This window comes from Leiobunum rupestre, chromosome 5 (assembly GCF_980474605.1).
Source record: "Leiobunum rupestre chromosome 5, qqLeiRupe1.1.hap1, whole genome shotgun sequence".
In the NCBI taxonomy this organism is placed as follows: domain Eukaryota; kingdom Metazoa; phylum Arthropoda; class Arachnida; order Opiliones; family Sclerosomatidae; genus Leiobunum; species Leiobunum rupestre.
The window spans coordinates 68,703,874-68,719,086 of record NC_143388.1 but is presented as its reverse complement, the minus strand read 5'-3'; the positions used below and the strand labels follow the sequence as shown (position 1 = coordinate 68,719,086).

The 15,213-nt window shown below is 35.6% G+C and overlaps 2 protein-coding genes across 2 annotated transcripts; one reads left to right on the top strand and one right to left on the bottom strand.

Moving 5' to 3' along the window:
* Positions 1 to 163: 163 nt before the first annotated feature.
* On the top strand, positions 164 to 4,013 carry LOC149945674 (uncharacterized). Its single transcript, XM_090176671.1, has 10 exons — positions 164 to 1,186; positions 1,243 to 1,771; positions 1,827 to 1,974; positions 2,025 to 2,163; positions 2,218 to 2,505; positions 2,751 to 3,059; positions 3,113 to 3,322; positions 3,375 to 3,485; positions 3,593 to 3,735; positions 3,795 to 4,013. Exons 1-10 carry the CDS (start codon positions 448 to 450, stop codon positions 4,011 to 4,013), a joined length of 2,835 nt encoding a protein of 944 aa, XP_090032797.1. The 5' UTR covers positions 164 to 447.
* Positions 4,014 to 11,686: 7,673 nt separating this feature from the next.
* LOC149945673 (uncharacterized) lies at positions 11,687 to 12,375 on the bottom strand. The gene is made up of 3 exons (XM_090176670.1): positions 12,365 to 12,375; positions 11,751 to 12,306; positions 11,687 to 11,695 (listed from the first exon to the last, which is right to left on the bottom strand). Coding segments are annotated over exons 1-3 (567 nt in total). The 5' UTR covers positions 12,367 to 12,375.
* Positions 12,376 to 15,213: the final 2,838 nt, after the last annotated feature.

Here is a 15,213-nt window from a genome sequence, read left to right as displayed (position 1 = left end):
ACGATTTGTTTTCCCGTATATCAACATATTGTGTCTAGGCCAACTTGTTCATTTATCTACGCTTATCTCGAAAGATACTTGAACGTATATCTTATCAAGTTTTATCGTACGGAATAAGTTGAAATGATGTAAAAATTGATAACCTAGGCGGCGCATGCGCAGATTCCCCGGGAGGCGCGGTTAATTTGAATTGAAGTGTTTTGACGTCATGGAATATTTGTTGTTAAAGTAGAATGGAAATATTTTTAAACTTCATTTTAATAGCATTAACGCGTAAGTAGTACTTAAATATGCTTAACACTTGAACCTATCTCACGAGTATTTCAAACGAATATTTTAAGTATGAGAAACGTATTGTTCTCAAATGATACTTGAATATACTATAAAAGAGGTTGTATAGCGTTGTAGGAGGTCATTCCACGGTTAACTGCGGTAGCTATATTCAAGATGCCTAAAGCCCAACATATTTGCCCTACGTGCGCGAAAAGTTTCGCTACCAAGTCCTCCTTAAATCGGCATGTTAGAGAAGTACACGGTGATAGACATACGTTTGTCTGTGAAGTATGTGGTAAGAATGTTGCTAGATTGGAACATTTCAAGAGCCATCAACGAACTCATGACTTGAACGCACCCGGCCCTTCCGAACCCATGGACCTGTCTCGCACACCGTCACCAATGCAACGTTCGCTAGCATCTTTCCGTCCACCATCGCCATACCGTCCACCTTCACCTAGTCTGCTTCAAGAAATTCAACTGGAATCTATCCAACCATCTACAGCGGATTTACCCAACAACCCAACGCCATCACCTGTTCCCGCCTCATCAATACTTGATGAAACACCACCAGCATCTCCAAGTATGGTCCAGGCCTTGAATGATACGTTAGCATCTATCCGTTACAATGCTGAAGACTATGATATTGATGCGGGGATGTTTATCGGACGTTACCGAGCCGCTTTCAGTAAATTTCTAATGGAAAGACTCACCAGTAAACGTGGAATTAAATGGTTCCTACTCGTAAGATCTGTTTATATGAGACCTTTAGGGGGTGAGGAACAAAGAGCGGAAGTACGACCCTATTTCCGGAGCACTATGCAAACAACATTAACGCCCGATGTCATTGAAAGCCAGCTGAATGAATGTCTTGAAACAATACAGTCAGCAGCGGAAAACTTTGAAGCGACAGGTATGTACTAAAATTTATAAGTTATATTTTGAACTAAAACATTATATTTTTGATAGGATCGGGTTGGGTAATTGACCGTGTTCTGTATGTAGAATTAAATGTAGCATCTTACCAACCGTTGCGAGGGTCATCGTATATGGAACTACCTGAAAAACTATCTCGACGTCACGCGATTCTTAATATTAGAAACGAAAATGACGAGAAATGTTTTCTCTGGTCAATTCTCGCTAAACTTCACCCAGTTCCTCGGACTCAAAACGCTAATCGTGTTTCCAAATATACACCTTATGAAAATGAACTTGATACCAGTGATATATCTTTTCCTTTCAAATTAAACGCTACGGAACTTAAAAAATTTGAATTAATGAATAATTTATCAATATCTGTGTTCGGCTTTTCGGGAGACATATTCCCCCTTTACGTAAGCGCTAACAAGTGTTGTAAGGAAAGGGAGGTTGATTTGCTATACATCACCGACGAAACTAAAGATATTGACGATGGGAATAGACATTACTGTCTTATACGAGACCTAGGAAAACTGCTACAGCATCTAACAAAACACAGAAATACAAGTTATTATTGCAGGTAATTTAGTTTCCAATATATTAGTTTGAAATATACTAATTATTTTCTGTATTAGAATGTGTCTTCACCGATTCAGTGGAAGCAACGCTGAACAGCGACGTGATGCGCATATCGAAGAATGCGCCACTCACGGCGTCCAAAAAACAGTTTTCCCTACTAAGAAGAAGACGGTTTATTTTGATAAATATGAGTGGACAGAAAAGGTAAAAATAAAAATTATTTAATTTAACTCTTAATGAAATGAAATTATTAGGTGCAGTATGTATTTTACGCCGATTTTGAAGCAATCCTACCGAGAGTTCAAGGATGTGATCTAGATCCCGATATAAATACCAGCAAAGTAAACATGCACATCAGCTGCGCGTATTCGTGGGTGCTTGTTGGACCTAACGGTAAGTTATTTGACAAAATTCCCTTTTAGATATATTACAATAGGATACTTATAGGTGTACCTGTTCGAACCGATTGCTATCGAGGACAAGATGCAACTCGAAGATTTCTGGAGTCTATTCTGGAATTAGAGAAGGAGTTGATGGAACTCATTGAGACAAATGTACCAATGATTATTACCCCGGAGGAGGAGGAACAGTTTCAAGCTGCTACGCATTGCTACATTTGTCAGAAGCAGCTAAATCAGGGAAATATGCCCGCTGTTCGAGATCATTGTCATTTCAGCGGCAAATATAGGGGGCCAGCGCATAACGTCTGTAATCTTCAAAAGAAAGTTCCAGAATGTATCCCTATTTTCCTTCATAACCTTAGCAGGTGAATTTATTAAGTTAATTAACCAGGAAATAAACCTAATAATAATAAATCTTCATAGATACGATTTACATCTTATATGTCAGGAGATTGGTCATTTTAAGGAACAGACACTTGACTGTATTCCTTCCACTAGCGAAAATTATATTTCGCTGAAACTAGGTAAAATATATTTAATTATGAATTTAACCTTAACATTAATTTTATTGTTTTTTAGGGAGATTTCGGTTTTTAGACTCTTATCGATTTTTAAGTGATAGCCTCGATGCTCTAGTATCTAATCTCGTTTTGGAAGGAGCCAGTAAATTCCAGATTGTTAAGAAATATTTTGAAAGTGAGAAAGTTCAACTGCTTTTGCGGAAGGGGGTCTACCCGTACGAGTATATGGACGATGAAAAGAAATTTGACGAGACGATGCTGCCACCTAGAGAAGCGTTTTTCAGTTCATTGAAAAATCAAAATATTTTAGAATCTGATTATTTACACGCCCAAAATGTTTGGACAGCGTTTAATATTCAAACATTAGGTAAAATTACTATAGTATAAATATTTCAAATCTCTTAACCTCGGTTTTCGTAGGGGAATACACCGACCTCTATGTGAAAAGCGATGCGTTGCTCTTAGCCGACGTTTTTGAAAATTTTAGAACATTATCTATAACCCATTATAAATTAGATCCCGCTCACGCTTACACCGCACCAGGTTTAGCCTGGCAAGCAGCTTTGAAGATGACCGATGTTCGCCTCGATCTCATACTTGATATAGATCAACACTTATTTATTGAAAAGGGTAACGCTTTTGTGATATTTTAAATATTATTGTATTTACATTGAATTTTTAGGGATTCGAGGCGGTGTTTCAATGATCTCAACTCGTTATTCTGAAGCGAATAACAAATATATGGCCGACACATATGATTCGTCTAAAGAGAGCAGTTATATATGCTATTTAGGTAATTTACATTTTAAAAAAAATAAATAATTTTTTTTATTTTTATTTTTTTATTTTAATTATTTTAATTTTAATTATATTAATTAACTTAATTTAACTTAATTGAAGATGCTAATAATTTGTACGGTGCTGTTATGTGTGAACCACTACCGCTAGGCGACTTCCAGTGGGTTCAGGAGGATGATTTGCAAACACTCAGTGAAAATATTCTGAGTATTCCCAATAACGTTGAAAACGGATACATTTTAGAGGTAAATAACAAGTGTTATAATTATTGAATTATATTTTTAAAGAATTGTTTCCTTTGCAGGTGGATCTTGAATATCCTCCAGAGTTGCATGACTTACATAACGATCTCCCAGTAGCGGCGGAATCTAAAGTTATTACACATGATATGCTATCTCCATACTCCAAAGATCTCTTAGGAAAATTAAATATTAAGGAGAATCAAAGTCTACCAAAACTTCTTCCTAATTTAAATAATAAAGAGAAATACATAGTACATTACCGCAATTTAAAATATATGTAGAATTAGGTTTGAAAATAACCAAGGTTCATCGAGCTCTAACCTTCACTCAAGGAAAATGGTTAGAAAAATATGTTAGATTCAACACTGAACAGAGGAAATTATCCAAGAGTTCATTTGAAAAGAATTTCTGGAAACTAATGGTTAACTCTGTTTTCGGGTAAATCAATTTAAATAATTTATTGCTGTTTTTCCCTTACTTCATTTAATTCTTTAGAAAAACAATGGAAAATTTACGGAAGCATATAAATTTCGAGTTGATTCATAAACCAGAAAGAATGTTAAAAGTTACAAGTTCCCCGCAGTTTGAACACTTTACCATCTTTAATGAAGAGTTAGCCGGCGCTCATAAGAAGAGAGCTAAAATTGTTCTTAACCGGCCTATATTTACCGGATTCACCATTCTAGATTTATCCAAGGAGCTCATGTATCGGTTCCATTATGGATTCATAAAAAATACGTACGGGGACAAAGCATCACTATTATTTACAGACACTGGTAATTTAATTTAATATGCATTTTTTATTTAAATAGTACTAATATATAAAATATTTACAGACAGTTTAACGTACAACATTAAGACGGATGATGTTTATAAAGACTTTGAAGTTCATAAAAACCGCTTTGACTTCTCTGATTATCCACCTTCGCATTTCCTTCATTCTAATCAGAATAAAAAAGCTCTCGGTTATTTTAAAGACGAGACAAATTCGCAGTTAATTCAAAGCTTTGTAGGACTTCGTCCAAAGCTTTATTCTATTAAATTGTACGGGGAGTCTAAGACCGCTGAAGAGATAGAAAAGGAGTTGCGATTGGGGAAATCTTTAGAGTCAATTTTAAACCATAAAAAGGTTTGTAAGGGCGTTGCCATGAACGTTATTAGAAACGTCATCCGCCACGAAGACTATGAACGTTGTCTTTTTAATCAAGAAACCATGTCAGCCGAGATGATGCGTATAGCTAGTTTCAAGCATGAACTATTTACTATAAATACTAGAAAACTTTGTTTATCACCAAATGATGATAAGAGATACATTCTACCCTGCGGGGTTCGTACATTAGCGCACGGTCATAAAGATATTGAAAAATTATAATGAATGCTTGTATTTATGTATATATAAAAAAAACTGCTATTGCTATAAATTGTAAAAAATTATTTTATTGAATACATTTTGCACATAAACTCTTTAATCATTTTATCGTTTACATATTTATCTTTCTTAAACCTAGACACAATGTTATACATTTCTATTCCTTTACACCTGTTTATAGCAAAATAGATACAGAATGCTCCACACGTATTACTAGAATTACTCTGTAATTGATTAGAATTAAAAGTTACAGTTTTACTGTTTCGTTCAATAAAGTCATTAAATTTAAAATAATCTGGCGGGTTTCCAAAGGAATCCATGAATTCACAATTTTTATGTTTAGAAAAATATATTAGAACCCAGTGTTCTCCAGGTTCAGCACTCGTATCGGTATTTACAATAAATAGAGAAGGGAATATTTTTACGTATTTAGGTAGCTTGTCAGCCGCGAACACGCCTTGAAATATACTTTTAGTACTTAAATCTTTTTCAAGTATTTTAGTTATCTGTAGCGAATCCATTAATTACTGTAATCGAAAATCACGGTTCGATTTTTATCAATTTCAATCAAATTTTGAAACTCGGCGTAAATTAGAATGGAAATCGTCTCCGGTAACGGTTTTGCAAATTTTAATTCTAATCTCGGGTTACTGTTTTTTACAAGATGCAAGTGATTAGCGTTGTTATTAAGATCCGAGGTTAAATTGTACGCGAATAAACAATTTCCGTTAGGGTAATCTTCCCGACTTATCTGATTCCCTTCATCTACGTTCCACTGATTAGTTTAAATGAAAAGATTGCAATAAGCTTGAATATATAGATTTTCCTCAAAGTTTAGAGATAACGCCTTATGAGGGACGCTGCTACCGTCAATGTACAATCCAATGCTTGATAAATCGAAATGTTGAAAGTTGTACGGGGATTTTTTCAAATCTCCTAGAAACGCTTTTTGTTCCACAAACCCGATAACAACTTTCTTAGGTGCTTGTCCGGTAAATAAATGATCTTGCACACTAGCCATAAGACCAGCGGGTATAGAAAATGAGGTGCACTCCGAACGAGTTACAGGATATGTAGCGGTTCCATATTGTAACGCCTTGGCTTGAGCGAGCGATAGTTCCGGTATCACTTTAACTTTCCTCAGATAAAGGGAAGCTGATAAAATCTCCACTTTACATTTTACGTCGGAATGAACGCAAAAAGCTGCTCTATTTTTATCGAATTTAAATTTCAAATCAACCATATTTAATAAAAAGCGTGGTTGTTGACATAAATCAGTATGGACTACGCCTAACAAGTCAATCGCCCCTTTTGCGCTAAACTCGCTCGTTTAGAGAAACCATCGTTATCGAAAAATGAATCGAACTTTCCAGGCGTATCCCGATAGAAAAGTGAACTCGTTAAATAACTTTTTTTCGCAGAATCTCCGAACGTTAATAAAGTTTGTATCATACTTTTATAAGCGTAATTTTGACTGGAAGGTGTTACTGATCTTTCATTAAGAAATACGTGGACGTCGCTAAAAAGCGAATGAAGAAACAAATTCTCGAGGGCGATATTGTCGGCTGGAGTTCCGGCGGCCCCACCCGCAACACCTGGAACCGCGGGTTGCGGTAGTTGACCATTATCTTTAGTTACCTTAACTCGAACGTGCAGCAAAGTTTGTGAAAGGTCTATATACGTTTCAGAGTTACCGTTGATAGAAAATGTAATTGATGCGTTATCAACTATATTTGATATTGGATTATACTCAACCCATTCTCCACCAATAATCGAAGATTGTGTCATAGGTACTTGAAACAAATCTAGCTCGGAATTTATACACTCAACTGAGTAAAAGGACATTATGAGAATATATCGGAACGTTTAGGGAACCGTCCTTTCGCTATCCTGCCTGCTGTTGAAATGGCGCTTTTCGATTGAGTTCGTTTCCTTTTATTTCCGGAACCCGTCATTCTTTTAATATGATCCGTAGCTGAAGATGTTAGTCTCATGGCTTCATCAGCTGCTGAAGCTAAAGTTTCCCTTCCAGCGTTAATAGAATGCGATTTAAACGCTGTTTTAATTGGGACTCCGCTAACAACATCGGTCGCTACTTTCGCTCCGGTACTTAAAAGTTTTTTTCCCAAGTAAGTAGCGCCTTTCTTCAGTAAAGGTACCGCGAATCTAAACGCTGAAGATAATATATTTCCTAGTCCATGTCCTCTTTGCACGGCTAAACCTCTATATACAGGTATTCCACCGAAACCAACCTGGTTTAAATAGTAACTTTCATAATCAGTTCTTGAAGGTGAATATTCAGACCTCATGATGTTAACTGTTCGCTCTCTTAAGCTAGAATGAAGGTGTGTCCTGAATGATTAAAGGTTTATAGTAAAGTCCACATTTTACGGGGTTTAAAATGTAATACAACGTGAGCTTTTCCACTATGAAACTGTATTGGCTCACCTAAATCATCTGTTATATTAATCTCTATAGTCTTAATATTATTACACACGACTGGTAGGTAATGAGGTTGTGAAAATATTTTTGTAGTTGTTTTCCCATTAGACTCGGCTTTCTCTTCGACGCTTATGATTGTTAATAGAGGTGCTAAACTATCCCCAACAACGCTATTTTCAACCAGATCGGAATAAACGAATAAGGAATGTAACCCAGCGTTCATATCAACTGGGTAGGGGGTTATCATTGAATTTAAAATGGTGAAATCATTATCTCTTCTATCCTTAAAACCTAGTAAAATCGATAGATCGGGGCCAATTACAGCTCTGATTTTCGGTTGCAATTTAACTTTAATTCGATTAGAATAATTTAAATAAGCGAATGTAACTTGTTCTTCTTCTTGGTTGTGGACGTTCATAACATGTAATAGTTCTTCCGGAGTTTTATAAAAACCCGCGGGAACTTCAATTATTTTATCATATTCGAGAGGGTCTTTAATAACCAATAGATTAGGTTTTCGAACGTTATGCCATGTCCGAGGATAGCTTATTTCCGCTAACCCAACTTCGTACTGTTCCTCAAATCTTAACGGTTCAGCTAAATACGTTCGAAATTTACCAACGCTATTATCTTGGTAATATAATGACGAGGAATCTGAAGGTAGCGTTACGTAAAAACTCATTTTAAATCCACTTCTTGTATCCAAGAATTAAATGTAGGGTCGTAATCTTGCCACTTGACATACAGTTCTACGCGACCGTCCGATTTTTTCCTCTTTTTTATTACTTTTTCGATTATGAAGTAACAGTCTTTTAAATCTCGACCAACAATCTGAACCTCCTCTCGATAGAATACTCCTAAAATGGGGTTAGAATTTAAATCCATCAGCTTATATACAGGTGGGTCACGTGGTAGTCTCTCAGCTATTTTAAACAATTCTGTAGTAAAATTCGGGTTATATTTCTTATCGAAAATTGATAAATTTCTACTTATTCTACAAATATCTCCAATTTCAAACGCGTATGTTAACGGAGGAGAAAAATTTACCGAACCGTAAAGATTTTTCCATATTTTAGCAGAGTTATCTAGAGTAACTTCCGCGGGTTTACATTTAATTGATCTATGATAACTATTGTTATAAGCGTTTATAATATCATCTAAAACGTCGATATATTTAAGGGTGTTATTCGGCGTGAAATAGCGATATAAACGAGATTTAAAACTTCTAATGAATCTTTCAATAATGGACGCTTTCATTTCCGATCGGGTAGCGAAAAATTTAATGTTCCTTCTTTCTAATTCACTCTGCACTTCTTGACAGACAAATTCGTTTCCATGATCACTTTGAATTCTTTTCGGTTGACGGCCTTTTTCAAAAACGTTACGTAACGCTTCTAAAATTGTTACACCTTTCTTATTTTTAACCGCTACAGCCATAGCGTATTTGCTAAATATGTCGATAATACATAATACGTAGCGAGATCCTGAATTATATTTAGACAGCTTCTGAAAATCTGCCAAGTCCGCTTGCCACTGTTCGTCAATTCCATAAACAATAGTTCGATTTCGTTTGAATCGTCTTCTAGCAGCTTTATGCAGCGTATATGTATCCTGCTTTATTAGAAATTGTTTTACTTTTTCCAATGAAACCTTTAAACCTTTATGTCGAGCGGAATTATAGAGCGCTTGAACTCCAGCGAATGACCCTGGGTCTGCGGGGTTAGTATAGATCTGCTCAAGTTCTTTCTCCATATTGGGTAATATTTTGATGTAATGGCATGTAACGCCAAAAAAGGAAATTAAATCATTCTAATATTATAATAACTATGATAATTAATACAGCTGTGATAATTTTCGGTGATTTTGAAAATGATTGTGATAAATAGGCTAAAAGTCCTAAAGAGACCGTTTCTGTACAACCTTCCATTGTAGGCTTATACTATGAAATGAGAACAAAATTATCAGGTTAATATATTTTATTTAGTATGTATCCAAGATCTTAGAGGACTAGGTGAAGATGATGATAACATTGAACTACTTGGTGGTGTATGAAATACAGCGAATGTTTTTAACAGTGTCAATCTTACAGGATTTTTAATTAAACGTTTTGAAATATTTGACTTATGAATGCCCTCGTAAAACTCTGTAACTCCTATAGGATCAATCGCTGTTCCAGGCGTTTTTCTCACAGCGTCATACAAAAGATCGATTATATTAGATCCTCCAATCACTTGTCCTCGAATAGAAAGCTCTCCTGAGTTAGTCCATCTAATATATCTCGGATCTTCCGTAGTCGCTCGGTATAATGAAATCGCATCACTAACATAAGTTGCAGGTAGAGAATAAGATATTTGCGCGAACCAGGTTTTAGGCCGTTCAGAGTTTTCAATAACGGGAGAGATTTGCTCTTTACGTACGTAAGTTAACCGTCGTTGGAGAGTTTGATTGTATAATGCTAATTTCTCTGATTCGTTTAAATCTGGATTATCTAGAATAGATTTCATTTCATCATCGAGTGTCTTCTCTTTTTGAAGTTCAGGTGTTTCTTCTGTTTTGGAAGGTGGAGTGTTTTTTAATCTCTCCATTACATCTTCAGGTACTAGAAGCATTTTTCGAGCCATCATCGGTTTATAGCTCGGCTTATTGCACTTCCGGCGACTGAGCTAACGATAGATAGCAGTGGCGCTAATAAAAATGGAAGAAAACCACCTTTTTGTACCAGTATCTTTCGTCGTTTTGATATAGGATTCTTCTTCGACACGTTTCGTATAACCGCGCTATGTTTCTTTAACCGCTTACGATGACGTTCTGACAGTTCAATTGTTCCGTGTAATACATTTATACAACATTCAACGAGAGCCAGTATAGCTTCCTTGCTAGCGTATTTAATAGCTGTCTTTCTTTGATTTAGATTACAGGATGTCAGGAAACGTAGAAAGTCTAGGTTTTCCTTTACTCGTTTTGAGACATCCATTTAGAGATTTTCTTAGCCTTTCTTAAAGCGCAATGAACAGTTTCGGAATGAAAAGGGCAGTTTAATTCAACGTCTTATAGTTCTGATAATTTAGGACAACCGGTATCTTCGATGTTAGTTACTGGAACACCGAGGAGTGTCGATAATACTGCAGCTTTTTCTAAACCTTTGTTGAAAAACGAAGTAGCTTTTTCCGCTATCTGATTGCAAATGTCACGTCTCGTTCTGTAAGGACGTTCGCCGTCATCCCATCGAAGATGACAAATGTTATGAGATATCCATCTGCATTGTCTTTTATTTTCGTTTGAAAGCTCTTTGAAAGGGCATGGAGATTTGAAAGTAAACACTTCCGATTCTTCAGTTTCTAATACTACGTAAGCTAATTCTTTAATAATCCACTCTCGATTAACCCTAAAAAAATTCCCTTCTATAATACACTTCATTTTGGAATAAAGACAGCCGATTCTTCACCCGGTATTAAACCTGTTCGTAGTAAATACTGATCTGGGGTGTGAGGTTTCAAGTCAACTAATAAATACCCAAATTTCCGTGACGTAGCTTGTTGAAACGCATCAATAACGTATTTGCTATTGGTGGGAGATATCTGCCTCGCGAGATGATAAATTGTTGATTTATCTCGTGGTGATTTAAAAATAAATAGATAATGAGCATTTAAATTTAAAGTTCTTATTTCTTTTCCGGGGTAATAAAGGTTTTGCATTAAAATTAGTACGGAGGTGTTTCTGTGATGAGATCCACGAATAAATAAATTAGTTACATCTTTATTATTAGATATCTCGCATAACAAATCGTCTAAAATAACTAAATTCCTAATTTGCGGGTTTAATATATTAACATCGAGTAACCCTTCGTGAAACTCGACTGAAGGTGTGTGTTCTAATATTGATTGAAATAGTTTCGGCTGATACTCGGTATAACACCATATTATCCTCTCCGGAGGAGGGGATATACAGGTCTTCTTATATTGAATCAACCGTCCCACCAGGAATGACTTTCCGCATTGGGTGGACCCGGCTACAAGCCCATTCATTGGATGTTGTAAGCTTAAATCCATAATGGTAAATGAGAATCGGAACATTAGTGCAATCAATTTTATTAACTTTTTAACAAGTTTTTAGCATTGCATATTATTAGTGACATTATATTATTTAAAATTTCTTTCGACAATTCACAGCGAATAGTAAACATTTCAATAATATTTTCACAATCTACCGACATAATTATTTCATAAAAATGCAAATCTACGCGCTTAGAATAATCCGTCATGATACAATCATGCTGGAGTTGAGATGGATGATCAATTTGACAGCCATTGCACGCTTTCTTAAGAGCTTCGTGTAATTGTTTAATTACAACGTTAGTCATCGCCTCCTTTATTTCCTTGATTTTCTTTAAACACTTCTGAATAGACTTGTACTGGTCGAGGAAATTCAACCAAGAAGATTGAGCGAAAGCTACCCCCTCTTTAGTCGGTAACAGTTTTCCATAGTTTACTCCATAACCATGGTACATTTGTCTAACATCTAAAACCTTTTGTTCGGCAAATCTATGAACCGAAAACCGTTTAGTTTCAGAACCTGTGAAAACCCACGAAGTTTCAGCTTCGTTATTGAAATAAGCTTCAATGGCATCTTTCTTTGTCCATAGCTCTTGCAGTTCCGCTTCTGTTAGTTTGATACCCTTTGTTAAATCTAATAGACCGCAGTAGATGGTTTCATCTGCATAAACGATTAACCCTTTGTCAGCAGACACAGGAAATGAACAATTCCTATAAAATAAATACATTAAGACAAAGTTAAGAATTATCACTGAGTATTCCTACTTACATTTTAAGGTTCCTCGAAGTCACTTCCAATACAATTCAGATGGTGAACTTTCTAAATATGGTCTTACTATTATACGGTTTTCCCTTTTTATACTCTGAAATTATTTATCTTCGATATCTTATTTTTTAAAATGGAGTTTAAAATTAATTCCATTCTACGTATACGCATTTTGAAGTGTATCGCGTTACGTATATAGGAATTCACCCGGTCCTCATACGGAATCACGTGTACAATTACAATACTTGAGAACGATACGTTTCTCATACTTAAACTTTAGATATTCGTTTGAAATACTCGTGAGAAAGGTTCAAGTGTCAAGCATATTTAAGTACTACAATGATATTAAAATTAAGTTTAAAAATATTTCCATTCTACGTCATTTTAACAACGAATATTCCATGACGTCAAAACACTCAAATCTATGTTTTAAATTCAAATTAACCGCGCCCCAATCCGCGCACGTTAACCGCGTCCCATATTCCATGACGTCAAAAAACTCTTAAATTCAAATTAACCGCGTCCCCCGGGGTAATCTGCGCACGCGCCGCCTAGGTTATCAATTTTTACCTCATTTCAACTTATTCCGTACGATAAAACTTGATAAGATATACGTTCAAGTATCTTTCGAGATAAGCGTAGATAAATGAACAAGTTGGCCTGGACACAATATGTTGATATACGGGAAAACAAATCGTCGCGAGAAATACCCTAAATACATTGACTTTTTGACGATTTTACCCCCATTTCATCCCTTAAATCCCGGATTTCGATCCCGAACCCAAACCCGAACCCGGGATCGATGCCACACCCTCACTTTCCTTCTACTATTGGTGCTTAATTTTAAGCAACGACGTCTTCCCACATACATTTTCGTAGCTAAAGTAGCCATAGTAGCCACAGTATACAGGAAAGTCCTATTTTTCGGAAAGAAGATTTTGCATACTTTTGCAAAACTAGTGCGAAAGTAGCTGATGCGGCAATTTTCAAGAATAGAGCCCCCTCCAATATATTTGTTTTGATTGTGCTATAATATAGTATTGTTAAAAATATTTTTCGGAAATGAATACTTAAGGCGATATAGTTAATGATCTAAGTATATAATTTAAAATTATATACTTGATGCGTAAGGCTTGGTACTGTCCTCTAGGTAACGTTATAGATGGACCATGACTTTTTTTAGTATGGGGCTGGGGAGGCGCCGCGCGCCCCCAGCGCTCGAGCGAAGTGATTGCGCGGCGCCACCGTATAGTCTTTTGATAATTTTTAATTAATTATATCTCCTTAAGTATTCATTTCCGAAAAATAATTTTAACGGCAATAGATAGCTTGCGAAAAATGCTATATTATAGCACAATCAAAACAAATATATAGGAGGGGGCGCTATTCTTGAAAATTGCCAGTTCGCACTAGTTTTGTAAAAGTACGCAAAATATTCTTTCCGCAAAATAGGTCTTGAAAATGGCCAGTTCGCACTAGTTTTTCAAAAGTATGCAAAATATTCTTTCCGCAAAATAGGTCTTGAAAATGGCCAGTTCGCACTAGTTTTGCAAAAGTATGCAAAATATTCTTTCCGCAAAATAGGTCTTGAAAATGGCCAGTTCGCACTAGTTTTGCAAAAGTATGCAAAATATTCTTTCCGAAAAATAGGACTTACCGAGTACACACGTTTTATAACGTTGGTCTTTACCTTTCTATATAATTGAGTATTTTAAATTTTATGACCATAAACTTATGTTAGTATTCAGATCCTACAAGCATCGTTACACTACAGCAGAAATACATGTACCGAAATTATCAGCGAGCGCATATTCTTTAGGGGCATTTTGCCATAGAGAGCGGGGAAGGTGAAAACTGAAGCATTTACAAATTAAGGACCGCCCGCGAAAAGAAAAATCCGAGGTATCACGGTTAGATTCGTTTTCCACTTACAAAGGAAACTACCATGGAGTTTTACCATGGCACGAAAACGTTTTTGACAACTAATATTATATATTTCTCTATTAACATGGCAAAATCTAAGATTATGAAATTATTCAAAATTTCAAATATATTTTTTTTAAATGTGGGTAAATATCACATTTTGGGTAAATATCTAATTTTGGATAAATGTCTAATTTTGGGTAAATGTCTAATTTTGGGTAAATGTCTAATTTTGGGTAAATGTCTAATTTTGGGTAAATGTCTAGTTTTTGGTATATGTCTAATTTTGGGTAAATGTCTAATTTTGGGTTGTCGGCTGATTGTAGCACGACCGTGATTGTAGCTTATGTTGTAAATAATTAACAGGTATTGGGAATATTGTCAATTCCTTTGGCTTTTCTCGTGTTTTTAACTAAATTACATCCCACCCATTTATGTTTCAGTTTAAGCTTGTTCGTTTGGAAAAGCTTGTTCATTTAATTAAAAAATTCGACTTAATATAAAATTGGTCTGTTTGCGACACGGACTGTAAAAGTTTCTTCCTTAGTTAATTTCTTAGTCCGTGTTTATTAAAAATTTCCCACTAGAAACGCCAGGTGGCGTACTCCAAAGCTCTTCGAGATCTGGAGGACGGGATGAAATTCCATTATGGGGGATTAGCAAAACTCGTCTTTTTAGGGGGGAATGAATCCAACGTTACCGAGATAGGTCGCGGATAATTTCGGTTCATGTATATCTCTGACTACAGTCATACGCATTTAAAAGAGCTACATAAAATCACGCGACGAAATATTTAAAGAAACACGCGACTTTTTCGGGGAATTTTAAATACGAGTAAAGAGTAAATAATGCGTGTTTAAGTATTGTTATATTAAAAATAAGCCATTTACCTCGAAATCACAAGTTTATAACGTATTATATTGAAACAT

Coding starts and splice junctions, on each gene's coding strand:
- LOC149945674 (XM_090176671.1), top strand. CDS start 448: ATGCCTAAAGCCCAACATATTTGCCCTACGTGCGCGAAAAGTTTCGCT. Junction 3,060..3,112: donor GTTTAATATTCAAACATTAG/GTAAAATTACTA, acceptor CGGTTTTCGTAG/GGGAATACACCGACCTCTAT. Junction 3,736..3,794: donor AAAACGGATACATTTTAGAG/GTAAATAACAAG, acceptor TTTCCTTTGCAG/GTGGATCTTGAATATCCTCC.